General features: G+C 37.8%; 1 protein-coding gene and 1 pseudogene across 1 annotated transcript in view; one reads left to right on the forward strand and one right to left on the reverse strand.

Moving 5' to 3' along the window:
- Positions 1–19,550, forward strand: part of CPQ (carboxypeptidase Q) — a 357,555-nt gene that overhangs the window by 170,143 nt on the left and 167,862 nt on the right. Inside the window, exon 8 of the mRNA XM_023538239.1 lies at positions 14,749–14,778. Coding sequence (XP_023394007.1) covers positions 14,749–14,778 — 30 coding nt within the window. The remainder of the gene's footprint in view (positions 1–14,748; positions 14,779–19,550) is intronic.
- LOC111747221 lies at positions 3,819–3,937 on the reverse strand (annotated as a pseudogene).

Raw genomic sequence — 19,550 nt, forward strand, 5'->3', positions numbered from 1 at the left:
GGAGGGAGGAAAGAAGGAAAATAAAAGAATGACAGAAGGAAAGAAGGAAGGCAAACAAAACAATACAGATCCAGTTAGAGTTTTATCCATATCTCCTTTGTATCTTCCCTTTTTTTCCCCAAAGAATTCTCTTTTTAAATTTTGTATATATTATTCCCATGTGTATTTTGATTGTTTTATTACATATGCATGTTCTCATATTCAAATTAGGTTATTGATTTTTAGTATTAAAGCTTTAAACCAGTAGTATCATAAAAGTGCATCCTATTGCAACTTGATTGATTTTACTCAATGTTATTACTGCATTTTTAAAGACTTATTTGTGTGGATGTAAATAGTTCTAGTTCATCCATTTTAACTATATGAACCAACAAGAGTTTACTTAATGTCATTGTTACTCAAAATACTACTTTATTACGCAAAGCTGATTATGTTCTTTCCCTATTCTTCATAACCTGGCCCCAACCTACCTTTCCAGTCATCATGAATTACTGTCTTGGTCGAGTTCCCCGTTGGTCCTGATTTTCAAAAGAACCATTAGTTTATGTGATAAATAATTGTTTGTGCTTTGACTTTAGTGATACAGATGGTCTTATGAATGACCTCTTCCAGGTAAGAGAGTTCATTAGAGATACTAGGATTTGTTTGTTCATCATTATCTTTCTAGCATCTAGGAGAGTGCTTGGTGCTTAACAGATATGCAATAAATACATATTGGGTGAATGTCTACATTGGGTGTGAAAAAGATTTCTGTAGAAGAAGGGTTTAATGCTGTGATTCTGCATGCATATAAGAGGGAATTAAGGCCTTTCCTAAAATATTCACATCACCTTTCAGCAATCATTGCTAGTTAGTCTATTTTTCAAGAATTGCCACAAGATTAAAGAGATGACTTTTGTCAACTCTTTCAGGTTGTAGACCCCTTCTGCATGGCTCAGCGAAGACTACTGGATGTTTCCAAAGAGCTACCAAAAGCTCTCGCCAGGGGAATTGATGGTTTGAAAGGCCTGGCAGATGTTACCTTCTTTTGCCATCTGTCTCTGGGAAGTAGCTTTGATTTGGCTTTGACTAGGCCCCAGCAAGGTCATAAATACCAGATCTGGTGACAAAAAGCCAAGTCTGTAGCTGCAGTCAAAAGAAGACATTTTCCCCTTACACTGACGTTCTTGGCAACGCAGGGCCTTTTAGTTCTTGCTCTGCCTAGAAGTAGATATACTCTCCTGTAACGAATGGTTGGAGGGACCAGGGCGAAATGGAAAGTGCTTCTGTAACATAAGCAAAGGCTTCTTGGGGCTTTTGTCAACCTCATGCATTCAACAGTTATTTCCTGAATAAGCAATTGACAAGGCATTGTCCCTGCCCCCAAGGAGCTTTTAATTCAGTGGAAGAGATAGAAAACTGGGGTTTTCAAGGCAGTAGCTAAATTCTAAAACAGGGAGAGGTAGTAGGGAAGCACTTAGGAGTGGCACCAGCCTAGTTTGGGGTATGGTGCTCAACAGAGGTTCCCAGTGACCTCATCTGTAAAAGAAGATTAATACCCACATGGCAAGGTTGAGAGAATTTAAGGTAATGTCTTTAAATCACCTACTCCTTGCCAAATAGTAACAGTGATAATAATGTAGTATTGATTCAATGATGATGATAGTGAAGGAAAAAATAGCTTCAAGTCTTAGCTCTGTGATCCTGAACAAGTGACTCAGCCTCTCTGTGACTTGTCAGTAAAATGGGACTGGTGATGTGTACCTCCAGGATGGTTGTAATGATTATGGAAAATGTTTATGAAGAACCTAACACAGCACCTACACATAGGAAGCACTCAATAAAAAGTTGAGGAGGGGTATTGAAATGAACATTGAGTAAAAAGGCAACAGGAGCATGAGGAGAAAGTAGCAGCAGGTGTCATTCGTGATTGTGGAGGGAAGAGCTCTGGATGTGGAGGCTGGGGACCTAACTTCTCATCCTGCTCTGTCAACGAGGAGCTTGGCCATGTCCTTTCTGATATCTACTGGCATCTTCCATCAGTAGAGAGGCCTATTCATGAATTAGGTGATTTTTAAGTGAAAGGAACAACATGTAACAAGCAACTTAGTATACAGACAGCAGAGAGATCCCTGTGTGATGTGGTACATGAGAAGGCTTCATGGAGGAGAAGGGCCATTGGCTGGGTGCTGAATGACAGGCAGGCTTTACACAGGAAGAGCTAAGTGAAGAGGACAGTCCAGGCAGGGGCACGATGGAGAAAAAAAGACAAAGTCACACATCAAGTACGTCAGCCACTTCCTTCATCTCCTCACCTCTGGGGCAACCTTGCTCCTGGAAGAAATGGATAATACGAAGGCCTTGACTTTGGCTCAGAAGTTTGTTTCTTTGATAGTCAGAACTGGTTCTGGAAAAATAATCAAGTCACTGACGTTCAACTGCATAATTATAAATATTCCTGTCACCAACCCACCTTCCTTTTCCTGTACATTTCTGTTATCCCCAGCTAAACAAGCCCCCCACTCCCACCCCACTTTGCAAGCCTGCAAAATATGCCTTTTATAGCATCTTTTTTCTGGTTCTTCTTCTACTCTTAAAAAAAGTATATCTGTATTCATAGTATATCAAAGCTTAAAGGGAGCTTGGAATTCATTATTATAACCCCCCTTTTATTTTATTATGAAGGGACATGCCCAAGGTTAAGCATTTAGGGACAGAGTCCCTTGTGATTTCCAGGTATGCTCTTTTTCTTCCAGTATGCAGTCTGCATTTTTTTTTCTCTACCATGCGTTCTGATTAGGGCTTCAATACCTATGTATTAATCGAGACCCTTGGAGTTTTAATTTTCAGAAACTTAGTGAAACTGATCTAACAAGGGGGAAATGTCTTGGTTCATGTAGCTGAAGAGTAGGCTGACCTTTTGGCTGAGCTGGTTTCTAGAAGATGTGAGATGTTTGCTTCTCCTTCTCAAGTCTCTGCTTTTCTCAGTATGGCTTCCATTTAGGCAAACTGCCTGCAAATGGTGTCCAAATGGCCTTAATAGCCCCAGGCTTATATCCTACCATCTTAGCATCACAGGAGAAATGGAGAAATTTTTCTGGATAAAGTCCTAAATAGGATGTTCATTAGTTTGACTTGAGTCATTTGTGTACTTTCATTGTGGTGTGTGTGGCGGGGAGGGATATAGTTCTGTAATTGTCCAGAGTTAGGTAGGGTGTCCACTACTGGAACCAGAGGTCATGGTCAGACTCACCCAAACTGTGGCTGAGAGTGGGAAAGAAGCGGTTCCCAAGAGGAAACCAGGTGTCTGTTTTCAAAAGAAGGGGAAATGGATGTTGAGCTAGTGTGTGCCTGCATCCACACATCACCCACACAACCAACCACAAGCTGATAAGTTTAAAGTATTGTATCCCTCATAGCATTTGCCTCTTGTGAAGAATTGTCAATGTTGTAACATGTATAACATGGAAATTTTGTGAACCATGGTAAGGCCAGGGAGGAGGTTAGAGAAGGTGGAGATTCAGGATTAGGATTTTTCAGGCTCTCTCAAATCATAGCAGAAAGTAACTGTCTACTCCGTCTCTGCTCTGTCCATTTCTAAATCTTATCCTGCTGGTGGCACAGGAAATCAGCCTGAGATGAAAAGATTGCCACTGGCTAACCACATGTAGATGATTGAAAGTCAGTGCTAATTAATTGTTTTCCAACTGTTCATCCCACTTCATTCCACCTCTTTTTTTTTTTTTCCTTTTTTTTTTAGGCGAGGCAACCCTTGGTTGACCTCACAGATTGCAAGGACCTTGTCAGGTTACAATCCTTTAATTTTTTTTTATTTTTTACGCCTACAGCACCTGGTATTCCTAGGTGGTCTCCCATCGAAGTACTAACTAGGCCCGACCCTGCTTAGCTTCCGAGATCAGACGGGATTGAGTTTGTTCAGGGTAGCATGGCTGTAGATATCCACTTCTTTTTTTTTTTTTTAAATCACGTATTGCTTACCTCGCTCATGACCATAGGCAATGTCTTATGAGCCTAATTCAAGTAGTGAACATCAGATAGGAAATTATAACTTTGCATGTTGATTGTATTCTTTCTCTCCTTTTCATAGCTGCTATGTGTAGTTCTCATGTGGTTGGAGAAAACTCTGGGCTTGTTTGTTAAGACCACAGTGCTTGCATTTTTCTCACCCTGATGCAATGTGGCTATGGGATACAGTAGGTACCTGTTAGAGGAGGTAAGTGTGCAAGAGGGGCCGTTTGAATGTAGCATTATTCAATATGGTGGGACTAATGCAGTATTTCTGGACTTCATTGAATGAAATTTTTGCCTAATGTCCTTTAGAAGTCATTTTCAAGTCTGGTTTAATGTCTGATGTTCCCCTACATGATTACTGATGTATTTGCTTAATGGTTTCATTGGTGTTTGAAAAAGGAACACCAAACCTTCATTACTTACTTTCTCTGATGCTTTTCAAATACCACCAAATTCTGTAAAGCCATCAGAGAGACAGAAGGGACCAACAGTAAATATTCATTTACATTATTTTGGCAAAGAATTCTTGAGATAATTCAGCACAGAGGAACCAGTGCAAGTCTCTGGTAGCTGTACCTGATGCTAATTAACTCACAAAATTTCTTGCCTGACAATAGTAGAAATATACAGAAATATCTGAATACTCCAAAGATCTCAGAGAGATCTAAATGATGGAAATATCAGAAGTTTGGAAAACAAAATATTGCTACATATAAGCATAGGGATGGGGAAGGGACTATGGTCTGTTTTTTCCTCTGTTTTTGTTTTCTCTCCATTATATCACTGGCCGCTAACACAGTGATTCATGGAGAAGAGTTTCTCATTAAGTATGTGATGCATCAGTGACTTCACCTTTACATGGATTCTTGAATACCCATGGCTTTAGAGGTCATTAGAGCAGCCAAAACATGGTGATCTATTTTGTATTGTCATATTTATGGATCCAGCAGCCTGTGGTTTCCTTCCTTCCTTCCTTCCTTCCTTCCTTCCTTCCTTCCTTCCTTCCTTCCTTCCTTCTTTCCTTCCTTCTTTGGTTCTCTCACTCCCTTATTCCCTCACTCCTCTCCCTTCCTCCTTTTTTTGTTCCTTCCACTATTTAATGAACCCCTACTCTGTGTCAGTATCTCTTACGATACTGACATAGGCTTAGCCCCTGCTCTCAAAGAGGTTACAGTTTAGTATCACAAAAGTAAATGGGTGATTTCAATGTAGTATAAAAAATATTATGATAGAGGAAGTACACAGTGTCTGTGGGTCATTTAAGAAGAAGAGCACTTAACAAAAAACTCAAGGAATCAGGAAGGGCTTCTCAGAGGAAGTGACACCTAATCTGAGTTTTGAAGGACAATTTGAGTTAGCCAGACCTTTTTATCTCCCTACTGGGATGAAGCAAATGTTGTGGCCATCCCCAGCTTTAAATGCCTAGACAGAGTCCAGTTCAACAGTCATAGCCTGGTACCAAAGGGTTTGATCATGGAATTCGTACTCCACAGAAGCATCCAGACCCTGGGTACCCAGAGGGGAGACAGAAGTACTAGAAGTCTGTCAGACCTTAGAAGAGACACCTGTATGACCATGGTCAGGCACAAGTCTCATGCCCAGAGACAGTGGCACAGCTCAGCCTGCAGAGGGCCTGAGACCTTAGTCGTGGGCACACCTTGCACAAGGAAACAGGCTGACAGCCCAGTTTTGCCTGTACCTGAAGTGAGTAGGGGCCATCATCACCCACAACTTTCAGAAGCCTCTAGTAAACTCTTTTAGGAGGTATTTATTCTTTCCCTCTTATTATTTAACTTCAGAGACATTAACTTCACTTCTGAGTAATCTTTAAGTCTCAAGTTTACTAGATTACAGTCTCAGCATTCCTAATTGGCACCTACTTACTATGTGGCTGGCACTGTGCTAGGCATGAAGATAGAGAAGTAAAATGACCTGGTTTGTTCCTCTAACTAAACTTCCCCAGCCTTGTATTTTAAATTATTTTTTCATGTATTCTTAAATTTGTTTTGTCCAAATAACACATGAATACTTGCCTCTTATAAATATGTTTTATAGCATGGAAAATAAAGACCAAAACATTAGTGTTTCCTTTTCCCCCAAATACTAGCTTCTTTCATTAGTGATAACCTTTCTTGTGTATATTTCTAATCCTTTTTCTATACTCGTATATCCATATATAATTGTATCAGTTGGGGTCTCAGAAGGAAACAGATGCTGCATTCATATTAGGATAATTTAAGTTGACTTTAATGAAGGGACTATTTACAAGGTGTGGGGCAGATGCAAGAAAACCACAGGAGATAATGTTTACTACCCTTTGACCTGCAAGGGTATGGAGAGGGTGTGGTCATGGGAACTGGGATACAGAGAAGGTACTGCAGAAGGGGCCCTTCGATGGCACTTAGACCTTTGCTGGAAGGATGCAGCTAGTCCTCAGGGGACCACAGGGAAGTAGCTGGGAATGAGCACACTGACCTCCCTCTTTTCCCTCTCCACTCTCTTGCTGATGCTCCATATTGATTGAACCCTACTGAAAGCCAGAGGGCAGGAAAGTCTACTGATGCAATTCTTATAGATCAGCCTCCTTGGCCAGAGAGCAGGGTAGAGGGTGGGCTGGAGGGACAAACAGAAGGTATCCAGTACAAATATATACTTATATAGTTTTATGAACTTTTAGTTTCTTTGCTTACTTGTAACACAGATGAGATTATACTATGGTATTGTTCTGTGTCTTGCTTTTTAGTTAACCTAAACAATTTGTCTTGAGATCTTTTCCTATCAGTGCATATGGGTCTAATTAATTTATTTTAATGGATATATAGTATTTTATCATATGCTATATAAGAATTAAAAAAGTTTTGTTAATGTAACCATTGAAAAGTACAATAGAATATGTACCATCTATGTAAATTATGAAGCCTAATAATTAAACGATCATCTGTAAATTCACCTCTTGACCTCAGGTCACTGATCCCACTGACTCCAGCTTGGAGTCCTCTCCAGTGCAGTCTCCCAGTGTCCCCTCACCCTGAAATGCTTGTATGAATTTTTGTGTTAATCCTCTTATGTTTTTTTAAATAGTTTTTCCACATATGTATGTATCTCTAAATAATATATAGTTTTGCTTTTTTTAAAAAAAATTTGCTTTTTAAGAAAAATATTATCTTCTACAATTTGTTTTTTAAAAAAAAGCATGGCATCCATTTTGCTGAGTGCAGCCATATTTCATTTATTTTCACATTTTATAATACTCCTTTGTATGCATATGCCACAACCTACTTACCTATATGACTGTCATTGGGCTCTAGTTTTTGCCATTTCAAATGGTGCCATTTCAATGTTGAATATACATTTTTCACCCACATCGCCTGGCACACATGCAAGAGCTGCTCTGGGGCAGATACTGAGGAGCAGGATTTCTGGGCCATTGGGTTTCCACATATTTGGCTTTGCTAGGTAATATCAAATTGTTTTTATTGGGATTGTGCCAATTTACATTCCCACCAGAAGTATGTAAGAGTTCCAGTTGTTCCCTGCCTTCCCCAGTGTTTGGTATTTTTAGATGTCTTAATTTTTACCACTAATGCTCTTTTCAGGGATGCCCAGTGAAAGCTTAATGATAGTCTGACTCTATTATCATAGTAAATATTTTTAACTAGGCCATTCTAAAAAATGAATTCTACATTTTCTGTAAAAAATTGTTTTCCCTTTCCTGCCCTATTTGATTTACCTCATTATTCCCCGACTGTGACACATTTTAAATATATTTAAGGGTAGTTAGTACATGGAAAATAAATCTTCCAAATAGGTCTTTAAATTCTTCCCAATTCTAAGATGAATGTGATCCTGATAGGGCTCCACTTGTGAATCATGGTTCATCAAACTGAAGGTTAGAGTTGGTCCCTTATGGAAGAGTTATCTTACAAGGAAGAAAGAGAAAACCAACAGGTCCCCATGGCCTCTTTTTACCAAACTCTAGACCACCTTGATTTTCACAGCAAACTGGATTATGTGCCCTTTGAAAGGAATTGTGTCTCCTTCCATCTCTCTCTCATCCCATCTGTCTTTCTTTTCTTTCTTTTTAAATGCATTCAGTCATTGACTAGCTAAAAAGCTAGTAGAGAAGAGAAATGAATTATTACTGTGTAGCTTGCAAATGTGATGATGTAGGATGGATAGATAGCTTCTGGAGTGCCGAGGAGGAAATTTGACCTCTATATTTCTTGAGTTCACCTCAGTTCCTGATATAGCAAAGGCTGAGTATTTGATGAATGAATGAATGCTATAAAAAGTTTTCAGTTCTTCACTCATTGAAGTAGGAAGAGTACATAGAATTGAATTCCTATTACTTAGTTCACATTTTTTACTGGAGTTAGTCTTTTTTGATAATATAATACTCAGAGGTCTTTATATGATCTCTTGATTGATTCCTATAGGAGATGTAAAACATTCTATCAATTTATTTTACTCTTTCAAAAAATACATTTGCATTCTTTCGAGTACTCCATCTTCTTTCCCAAATCTTGGAAACTGGCATTAGCTCCTTATAATAAGCCAGCATGCTTTTCCCCCTTCCATACAAGTAAGAGCTTGTTATCACCCGGTGTTTTTCTGACCTAGAAAAGCTGAGAAATTCACATTAATGAAAACAGAGGGGCTTACAAAATTACTCTCAGCCCTCTCCCATAGAAGCATGGCTGGCTCTTGGTCATTAGCTGGATAGAATGTGGGTAATGGATGGAGTGTGGTGCTGCTGCTGCTGCAGGTAGGGTTATGTAACTTTGAAATTAGGAAGCACATTCAGTGGGGTAGGGTAGAACTGCTTTTAACAAGCTGCTGGCATTGGCTGAACTTTTGCTGGCCTTGCACTCTTACTATTATAACCTTGATAGCTTTCTCATTTGTACACTTTATTTACATTTCAGAGCTCAGCTGAATTTGCCTGGGTCCCTCATTTCTTTAATCATTTGTCCTGGCTGGTTTGCACATAAATCAGTTTCAGACTCAGCTGCTCACATATTGTCCCAGTTCACACTCTGTAAAAAGTTCTTTCTTTGTAGGCTCCTGTCCAAAGTTAGGCGGTGTGTCTTAACATTGGATGATATGGTCACTCTTGGTAGCGAATTCATATTGAGCATCAGGATGGGGATGAGTAGATGGAGCAATTGAGATGGCTCAGGTCTGAGGATTTCCCCGCTAACATGCCGTGGGACCCTGGAGAATTTTCCAAGCCACTCCAGGTTCCCTATTGTACTCTTGCTGGAGGTGACATTTTCCTTTCTCTCCTAGGGATGCCATGAGCATAACTGAGAACCATGGTTCTAAAACTATTGGAGCAAAGGTTCGTAGTACTGTCCAGAGCCCCTCACAGTGGTGGGGGTAAGCACATTGTCACATCTTTACATATAACTATGCATCAGTATGTCCTCTTCTCATGCCTGTGGATTGGATGCAATAATTATTATTTTTAAAATATAGAAATACAAGAAAATGGAACTGATAAAGGGAGAAAATAAGGCAGATAACATTGGAAGAGGGAGATGCTTAGTCATTCAAGCTACTATTGAAATATTGAATTTCTTTAGTGGTGGTATACATGCTAGAATGCTTTAATATCCTTATCCTTTCTCCTTTTTTTATTTCTCTAGAGAATATGGACTTATTTTATAAAGTCTAAATAACTGAGGGGGGTATATACTGATTTATTATTTAGTGAAACAATTTGGCTAATCTAATTAGCAGAACCTGAAATAGCATTGTCCTTCAAAGACTGCCTAACTTGATTTCACAAATAAACCACAAAAAGCAATTATTTGGTACATTTTCTATATGCTGTTCTCTTCTTTCATCCCTATAAAGCAGGGACTACGTTGGTATTTTGCAGACTTACTGCCTTAGCCTACGCCTCCATGGTTGCTTTTTGAATGGGAATTTGATAATATTTCCAGAGTCATGTTAAAGAAGGAATCCTATAAAGGCAGTGTTCTTGGAGCTAAGTTCTCAGGGTGGCTAGCTCTGTCCAGTTGCCTCCTTTGGTCCCAGCACGATTCGTAGAGTTGGATTCTTCATTTGGAGCTGGAGTGAGGTGCAGAGATGAAGCAATTGAAAGGGATCTATGGGTAAGAGAGGTAAGAGAGGTGAGCCAGAGAGCATTCAGCCCATGGCTCGTCTTTCTGACACAAAAGATCATGACCAGTAGCATAAATTTTTAGCTCAGTCACATAACCTGAGTTGAATTTCCTGGAGTGGTTCTCAAAATTCAGCATGTGTAGAAAACATCTGGGTGCTTAATAAAAATGTAGATTCCTGAGACCCATGATTAGATTCAGATCTGGTAGATCTGGGGTGGGATCCAGGAGTCTGCAGTTGTACAGATGCTACAGATGATTCTGATGCTGGTGGTCTGAGGACCACACTTTGGGAAACACCAACCTCGTGCCTCCAGCCACCTTTTTCCTTTGGCTCTTTGCCTTTGCTTCAGAAAGTGACTTTGAATAGGACTCTTAATGTCTCCACTTGGAACTGAAGCCATAAATTTCTGTGGTGTACTTTTACCTAACCTGGTTGAATTCTAACTGAGAGGACTTTAGGTTCATTACTTACTGGAAAACTCCCACTGGACCCATTTAATGTCCAGTGGCTTGAATGAGAGAAAGCTGGAATTAACTGCTAGCCTTCTAGACCTACCCAAATCCTCTTCCTTTGGAAAGCTCTCTAGCACTCCAAAGAAAATGCGAGATAAGTGCATGATACTCCTAGGCTGGAATTTTAAATAGGAGAGCTGAACAACTTGGAAGTATCAAGAATTTGAAAGTTCCCCCTATATCATGGTGGGACCTATTTTCATAAATTTATATAACCCACTGAAATAATAAAAATGATACAAATAATTTATAATTAGGCCAGGCCTTGTAAATAATAATTTACATAATTATTATTATTATTCCACTTATATAGATAAGAAAGCAAGGAAAGTTAAGTAACTTGTACAACTAAAAAATGGTCTGGACATCTTGGTTTGTATAAATTAAAATGAAGCCATTAAGGAAACTAGAAATCTGAAGACTTCTTTTCAAACGAGAAAGAAAGACATGAAGGTCACAACCACTTGTGAGAAGTGTCGTAGCTTTTTTTTTTTTTTTTTGAAGTTTTTCAGAAATGTATGTAGGCATGGTAGCTGCAGCCTTTAATGCATATTGGGGTTAATTTCAAGACTTTTATTGTCACTCAGGATTTGACAGTGTAATAGTTATTTGTGTCATTAAACCTTTTATGCTAGAAGGCTTTATACATTAATAGCTGTTAAAGATCATATTGCAGAAATTACTGTCACAATTATGGAAGCCCTAATTTAACCCACATTGATCTTAATATGTTTCTGGCATGGTCAAGAAGTTTTTCCTGATTCAAGTAGCTTTATAAAGCATATTTAAAGTCTGGCTTCAATTTCTCTAGAGTTGTACAGCCCTTCTGTTATGTCAGTCCTGGTAGAACCCCCTTTGAGGACTTTTTAGTGTCCTGGAAAGAAAAGATAGGAAGACAATTGACTTTGCTTAGTGCTGAATTTCAGAATCCTGTCTATGATAAAAATGTCCCCTGGCTCTACCAACCAGTAGTGCAAAGGTGGTCTAATTAACGTTGTGCCCACTTTTGTATCCTATGGCCCTTGCTTGAAGAGCCCAGGTTTCCAGGCATCCCTACAAAGTCCCCTCAAGGCAGTTCTCAGATTTCCCAGTGGAGTCTGTCATGTTCTCAGTCCCGTTTGTCCATGACCACCTGCTATTTCCTTATTAATAGTATATAATTAGCGACAGTAAGGAACAGAGACCTGTACTTTACCATTTTTTTTTCCCCTGGGGAGTAGTTCTATAAAAAAGAACTGGTACAAAATTTCCTCTTTTAGAGGTGTGGAATTTTTCATATGTCAACCAGCTGTAACCTTTTGAAGGTTTAATGAAATCAGCAAATATAATCCAATGTATGAGAGTGGATATGAATCAAGTCTATTATTGTTGAACAAATGGCATTAATTTCCAGTGCACATGTGGACCTGAGTTTTAAAATATTTGTTTGAAAAATGTCAAGCTGCTCATTGTTTCAGAATATTTGAGCAGCTTGCCAGTATACTCTTTTTAAGCATTTATACTTCTAAAAGGCTACAGTGTTTGCGTATTTACTCTTAAACTTTAAAAACTCGTCCAGTGGCATGGGTAGTGGGGAAATACCTTGGATTCCTCTTTTTAATGGATTGCATTTCCTAGAGGATATGTAAAAAAAAAAAAAAAAAAAAAATCTCCTTCACTTTCGGCAGTGGTTTTAGGTTGAGAGACTCACTTAATACCCCTGTGTCATTCTGTCGCAGGGTGGAGTTCTCTTCAGCATCCCCCAGAGGTTAGTACAGAATTAGATTGCTTAAAGCTAATGGATAAGCTTATTATCGCCTGTGTCCAGCCTCCTACGAAGGACAGGGCTCAAGGGAGAATGGACACTTGCTGAGTACTCTAAGGCTCTGGAGATTCGACGATGAGCAAGGCTGCATGGGCCCTGCCCTCCTGGAGGTAATGGTTGCAGTCCAACAAGGATCAGTATGGGCAGAGTAGAGATGTCTCCAAAGTGGATATGGTGAGAGCCATAAGGATATTGAGAAAAAATATAGAACTTAGGTTTCTCTTATTTTAAATTTCTATTGTTGTGAATGTTTCATAATATAGTGTGCTGGTGTTCTGAAGCATTGTTTTATAATATACTTAATTAATTTGTACTCACATACACAGATCTGCTTCAGGACTGTCTGCTTTGTTCCACTGATCTTAGCTGCTCTGTAAGAAAGATTGACAACTGTATTTTAAAAATCTAATCTTTCTAATCAGGAAATTGATTTAATCAGAACACTCCATTCCATAAATGATTTGTTTGAGCATACTTTTTTTCATGATGAAAGAGTACCTAGGTTATTTTTTGCACTTATATCCAATTTAGCACCTCTTTCAAGCTAGATTTAAAATTGGAGTAACTTACCATACATTTCTCTAAGATAAATCTGTTATGATGATATGATACTCCATTTTTTACAAAAACACAAAATACAACCCTTCTCATTATTTTGTTTATTTGCTCACTTTTCATCCTACTTGTTCTGTATGAATTCTTTTTTCACTCGTTTCCATGTGCTGCTAAACTGTGACCTCTTTTTGAGGAAGGTCTCCCCACAGATTTTCCCTGAGTTTGCTCTCTTTCCACTTGCGACCTGTGAATTGTTGTCAGCCAAAGTGACTTTCAGGTGACTTGCTGTGAGCAGTGGCTGCTCATTTCACACACTGCAGAGTCCTGGGGGCATGCTGACCGTGCTACCAGAGGCACAGACTGCTCCCGTCAGGGCTGCTTTCCATGATGCTGGCTTTCCAGTTGACTTTGGGAAAAGATACATCTCTGTTTATATCCCCTTGTTGTTCAACTCCTCTTTTGTTTGATCCTATCTGCAGTGTTCATTCCTTCCCAATTTTCCTTAGTAGAGGTTTTTTTGTTTTTGTTTTTGTTTTCCAAAAAATGATCCTTCCTCTTTGGTTCTTTTCTATAGGATTTCTATGACAATTAGATATTTACATTACTTTTCATTTACAAAACAAAATTATTTGGTGATTGTCTATTATTAGAAAAACAATTCCAAAAAAAATCACATCTTAGTTTGCTATATTAACTCTTTCTTGAGATTTCTAGATCTAATTTGGTGCATTTTACTACTTGAAAGGGAATTATTATCAACATTTCCAAATGGATCTGTTTATGAGCATTTAGTAATTTTTTTAGTTTTTTTAAATTAGCATGCCCATCTCTAATTCCTAAATTCAAATTAAACCAATATTTCTGGTACTTTAAGTATTTCCTAAATGAGGCTCCCTGATTCACTATTTTGCTTAATACTAAAGGGTTGTTTTGAAGAAAGGTTTAACCATTCAAATTCATTTTGACCCCTGGGCCTTTGTACCAGCTGTTCCCTTTGGCTGGGGTTCTATTTCCCAGATCTTCACATGTCAGCTCATATCATTCAGGTCTCACTTCAAACTTTACTTTCCTGAAGAGGCCTTATTTTATTTTATTTTATTTTAATTTATTTTATTTTATTTTATTTTATTTTATATTTTATTTATTTTATTTTATTTTATTTATTTTATTTTATTTTATTTTATTTTTTATTTTATTTATTTTATTTATTTTATTTTATTTTAATTTTATTTTTTTCTGGCTACTGAGCCCCTCACCATTCTGTCACATCATTTCATTTAATTTTTCATAGCATGTGTCTGGAGTTCCCTTTGTTCACTTGTTCATTACCTGTCCTCTAAGCAGACTGTAAGTTCAGAAGAATAGAGGCCTTGTCCATCAAGATCATTGTTCTATCCTCAGCATATAACCAGAATAGTGTCTGACACATAATAGTTTGATAAATGCTTACTGGATGCATGGATAAAACATTTGGAAATTCTGGGTAAAATAAGGTTAGATAGGTTTCTCTAGAGTAGGATGTAACTGGTATAACATTTTCCAAACATATTTGTGTGTATTTATGTGTGTGTATATGTACACGTGTGTGTATATGTATATACATACTATCCTTGTGCCTTTCTCTGTCTCTGTTTGTCTGTCTGTCTGTCTCTCTCTGTCTCTCTATCTTTCTCTCTTTATCTCTCTCTCTCACTATTGCTCAGATTAACCTGGGATACAGTGATTTACTGGAAGCATACAAGGGCATATAGATAATATAGGTGGCAGGTACTTAATCTTTTCAGGCTTATGTCAGTTAATGATCCCTATACTTTTAAGATTGCATTATACAGTAGGCTTAAAGGAGAACCAAGATGAACTCCAGAAGTGTAAGGGACCCCTCCCTTCCCTGTCCCCTGCTCTGTATATCCCAAGCTTATTGCCATCCAGTGCAACTCACCCCTCTTGAGTAGGTTTTGGAGCCAAGTCAGGTTAAAGGTAAGCTCTCATATTTGATTATCCATGTTACTTTGACTTAGGAGCTGGTTTTGGTGTAATCATTTGTAACCATGGTAGCAGAGCTGGTTTCTCTCGACATACGGAGCATAAGTCCCAACAACTCTACTAGAAATAACAGTCTGAGACTGTTTTCCTAAGGAGAAGCCTGTGGGCAGGGCAGGCACTTAACTGCTTCTCGGCACCTGTCTACTACAGAAGGCAAAATGGAACACAGTCTTATATTTCTGTTTTGTTGTTGTTGTTTTTGTTTTTAAGATTGTCAAATATTTCACTGATAGTGCAATAGCATATATATAAAACAAATATAAGTAAACCGTGGTTCTAGGATACGGTGCTATTAGGCTTTATAGATATGGGTAGTGAAGCAGGAGTAAATGAATGTGATCGAGTGTGATCATTTTCCGCTGAACATAATTCTTTAATCTTTAGCTAGCAAGCTGGAGTTAATCATTCAAAATGCCATGTTTATATAAACACATCTACAGAACGCTCCATGTGAATAATCAGAATTGTTGTGGATTTTATTTTTTCACGGAAAATCACTAACTTGTATTTCACATTTTGGACCAGACATAAGATATTGGTTGTTTTTATGTTTGCCTTTTGAAGAATGACCAAATTACCTATGATGATAGATTATATAGATTGACTGGAATCATAAGCTCACTATTTACCTTTATTGTCTATTTGCTTTCTAATCTTATCTGTTAAAGTTGGAGAAGGTTTTACCTCGTGTTTAATTATTCATTTAATAATTTTGCTTTGTATTCATAAATAAAATTGGTCTAAAATTTACTGTTTTTTTGTTTTGATATCAAGGTAATACCTTGATAAATGAGTTGGCTTAGTTTGAGGGTTATCTATTCTTTTAAAATGGGTAAAACTCACTTGTAAAACTTTTTGAGTCTAGTGGCTTAGTTTGTGTGTCTGTAAGGAGAGAGAGTACTTTCTGATTTTTGGTTGACTTTCTTAATGTTTATTGATTTCCAGGTTTTCTCTTTCTTCTTAAGTCAATTTTGGTAATTTTTCTTTTTCTAGAAAATTATTCCTTTGACACCATAAGTGTAATTTTTAAAAATGTTATACAGTCTTACCATAAAATTAATCTGGAGTGGAGTTTTTTATTGGTTTTGTTGATTTTGTTGATATTTTCAGCACTATTTTCATGTATTTTGGAATTTTGGTTTGCTGACTCATTTTGAGTAGGATGTTTTAAAATTGAGTTTGTATTATTGTTTGTATTGTTTTCTTTCCCTCTGGGCTCTCTGTTCTCTCTCTAGAGGTTTCGTAATTACTTTTACCTGACCTGCAACACTGTCAGTATAGAACCAGGTTTATGTTGTATCAGACACCCTTGTTAATGGTGATAGCGAAGATCATGTATTCCGTTACAAAGCCAGTGAGGGGTTGGCCTCACTGCCTGGTTCTGATTCCAGTCTGTCCATTTCTTTTTTACATTCTCTTGGCATGTGTTTTTGTTTTCAGCCTCCACCAATGAGCTCACCCTCTGTCCCGCTTGCTTACACAGTTAACCTGGCTCTGTCTCCCTATCTCCAGTGAAGTGGTTTTAGATTCTCTTTGCCTGTAAGAACAGAATGCTTAGCAGTCAGTGCTGGCTTATAGATCTAGAGCCCTGCAGGTACCATGACTTCAGAACCACTCACTGCTTTGTGATTGTAATCCATTTCTAGTCCACAGAGATGTTTATCTGGTTTTTAGAGCCCAACTACAACCTTTTGATTTTCACTTTTTATATTTCATGTCTAATTGCCACATGTTTGGAACAGAAAAGCTCATAAAGGTATGAATTTGCTGTACCATGTTGACCAGAAATCTCATTATTAACTTTTAAGCAATATTTTATTTCTGGTCCTAATTTCTTGTCCATAGCTCTGTATGGTTCTAACCTTTGAAGAACATATTGAAAGGTTAATCTTTTTAAATTGTGCTCATTGTTTCTGCTCATTACTGAGAGAAAGAGAGTTACATTATATAGTAATTGAGAATAAACTTTAACGGGGCTATGTGACTAAAACTGTAAATGTCAAAGAAATTAATAGGAATTTGATTTAATTGTGCATCGATAACAAAAAGTAATATTGTTTTCTTTTAAGGGGCTGAACTAGCTTGATTCTAAGTCACATCTTATTACTAAACAGAAACAAATCAAGTTGATTTGTTGATTCTTGACTGTATTTCAGGTCTTGTGAGAAGGACGTAGGGAGGTAATAAAAAGGTCTCTGCCATCAGGAATCTTCCAGTCTCAGGTTTCTCAGCTGAGAGTCAGAGATGGAAGGCATACTCCTCTCTCCCCAGTAGAAGTACATCGAATCAAGGATGGGAGGCTTCTTATTTTTAAACTCCACACACTATCCCCCTTCCCAGCCCCCTATCACCAGGGGTATTTATTCTTTGCCCTGCCCCGCCATCAATTGCTTGAGAATTATCCAGAGAGCCACTTTTACTAAGAATATATGCTGTATCCATTAAGCATTATGATAACAATAAAACATGTAGTTAAATGCTAAAATGGATTAGGAAATTACATGGACTGAGCTTGTACTAGGTGGCAAACAATTGTGTTAGGCCCTTTCCTTGCAATTGCTGTTATGTCACCATTGTGGGTAGTTGTTAATGTCCATGTTTAGATACATGGAAATGGGAACTCAAAGTGCCCAAGCAGCTTGCTGATGTCTACCTCTCTTGGTCAGTGGGAGAGGAAGACTTCAAATCCTGGCCTATCTGCCTCTAAAGCCCATGGCCTTAACTACTCTGTTGCAAGAAGAGGAACAAAGACAAGGTTGAAACATGCCCTACTTTATTGCAGCTTATTGAAGGAACATATGGAGATTAAAATTCATAACTTGTTAGAATTGAAAGAGATGAGACAATGCTCCTTCAACAGGCCATTTAGTTTTTTCTTTGATCTTTAAATAATGCTATACTTAAATTTGTCTACAATAGCATAAAAAAATTGATACCTGCCCTTTATCATTTACTCCCCATTTTGGGGAATCTTTATAACTTCTCTACAGAGATTTTGCTAAAATGTGATGCCAGGATGTGCTTTTTGTTCCCAATTTAAGCTTTTCATTTCTACATGAAATATGCTGGACTTTTGATGCATTCTTCAAGGCCCTATTCTGGACTCCCTCCCTGTATTCAAGGCACTCTTAGGGAGTGAGTCATTCTGTGGCCAGTCTTGCCAACTCTGTAAATGCAATTGACAGTAGAATCGTTTATCTGGTTAGCCATTGCCAGGACAGAATTCACCTCAGGAGCATGGGAAAACTTCAGTTCAAACACCTGAATTCATTTTCAGCCAGCGCTACCTGGTTACCTAGTAAGTGCAGAGTTATTTAGAGAAGGCTGTATGTTTGTGATTGCTTGAGCTATAACTTTTTTTTTCTCCTTTGCAACCTATTATTGAAATGGACATGTAACTTAGCTATTTCATGGCATATGGATGTTTTCAAACGGAATAAGTTCATGCTTTTTTAAGTTAGGCTCACTAAACAACATTTAAAAATATTTGTCATATTTCTAAATACACTGGGCTCGTGATTGATTCTCCCTCTAATTCAAACTGACAGTATGTAGTACTCTGAGTCTGTGCCTGCTGAAGTAGCCTGTACTGAATCTACCTAGACTCTCCAACTTCCTAAGTGAGCCTTTCGTAGAGAGAATTGTTTGTAATGTTTGAGGTCATCTTAAACTATTTATGATGTAATCAATAACAGCAACCATTTAAAGAGTTCATGCTCTGTGCCAGGGACTATGACAATGATGAATATGTTATGCCACCTCATTTAATACTCACAACACACTTTAAAGAAAATTTGTGTTATTATTCCTACTCTACAGATAGGGAAACAAGGTTTAGAGAGGTTAAATAACTTACCCATGTCAAACAGATAGTGACAATTTGTTGAAAAAAAATTATTAGACTATGTGTGTAGGCAAAAAGTAGCTGATTAATTTTTAGCATAGTCAAGTAAAAGGTAATGCATTGAGAAAAATGATCAAAAAAATGCACCATTTTTTTTTTAAATGAAGCAGACAGAGAGATATGATAGAAATAACCCTTGGCTCTGGATCAGAAATGCTGGGGCTGATTTTGAGGCCCTGCCAGTTAGGCACACTACTTCTCTGTTAAAGCAAAATGTTGGCCATAATCGCTTAATCTCTAATTCTGGTTTTAATTGAGTTTGAATGTGGGTGCCTAAAAAGGAATCCAGAGTCATTGTAGGTTTCTTAATTTATGTAATTCTGTACAATTAAAGAGACCAAGTAAATTCTGGAAACTGTCTTGAAAGTTGTGACAGTTTCTGTGTAATACACAAAAAATTATGGCAGCTCTCCCTTACAAGTTTGATTGCTACATCTCTAAAATCTAGTAGAATTAGAGAAAGTTCAGGGAAAAAAAAAAACATCAAAATGGTATGATGAGACTATTAAAATGAATAGCAATCTTCACCCTCAAAGGGGCGGGGGGAAGCCCATTTAGAAATGTCTACAAAGTCATGATTTTTTATGTA

This window comes from Pteropus vampyrus, unplaced genomic scaffold (genome assembly GCF_000151845.1).
Source record: "Pteropus vampyrus isolate Shadow unplaced genomic scaffold, Pvam_2.0 Scaffold215, whole genome shotgun sequence".
Classification (NCBI taxonomy): Eukaryota; Metazoa; Chordata; class Mammalia; order Chiroptera; family Pteropodidae; genus Pteropus; species Pteropus vampyrus.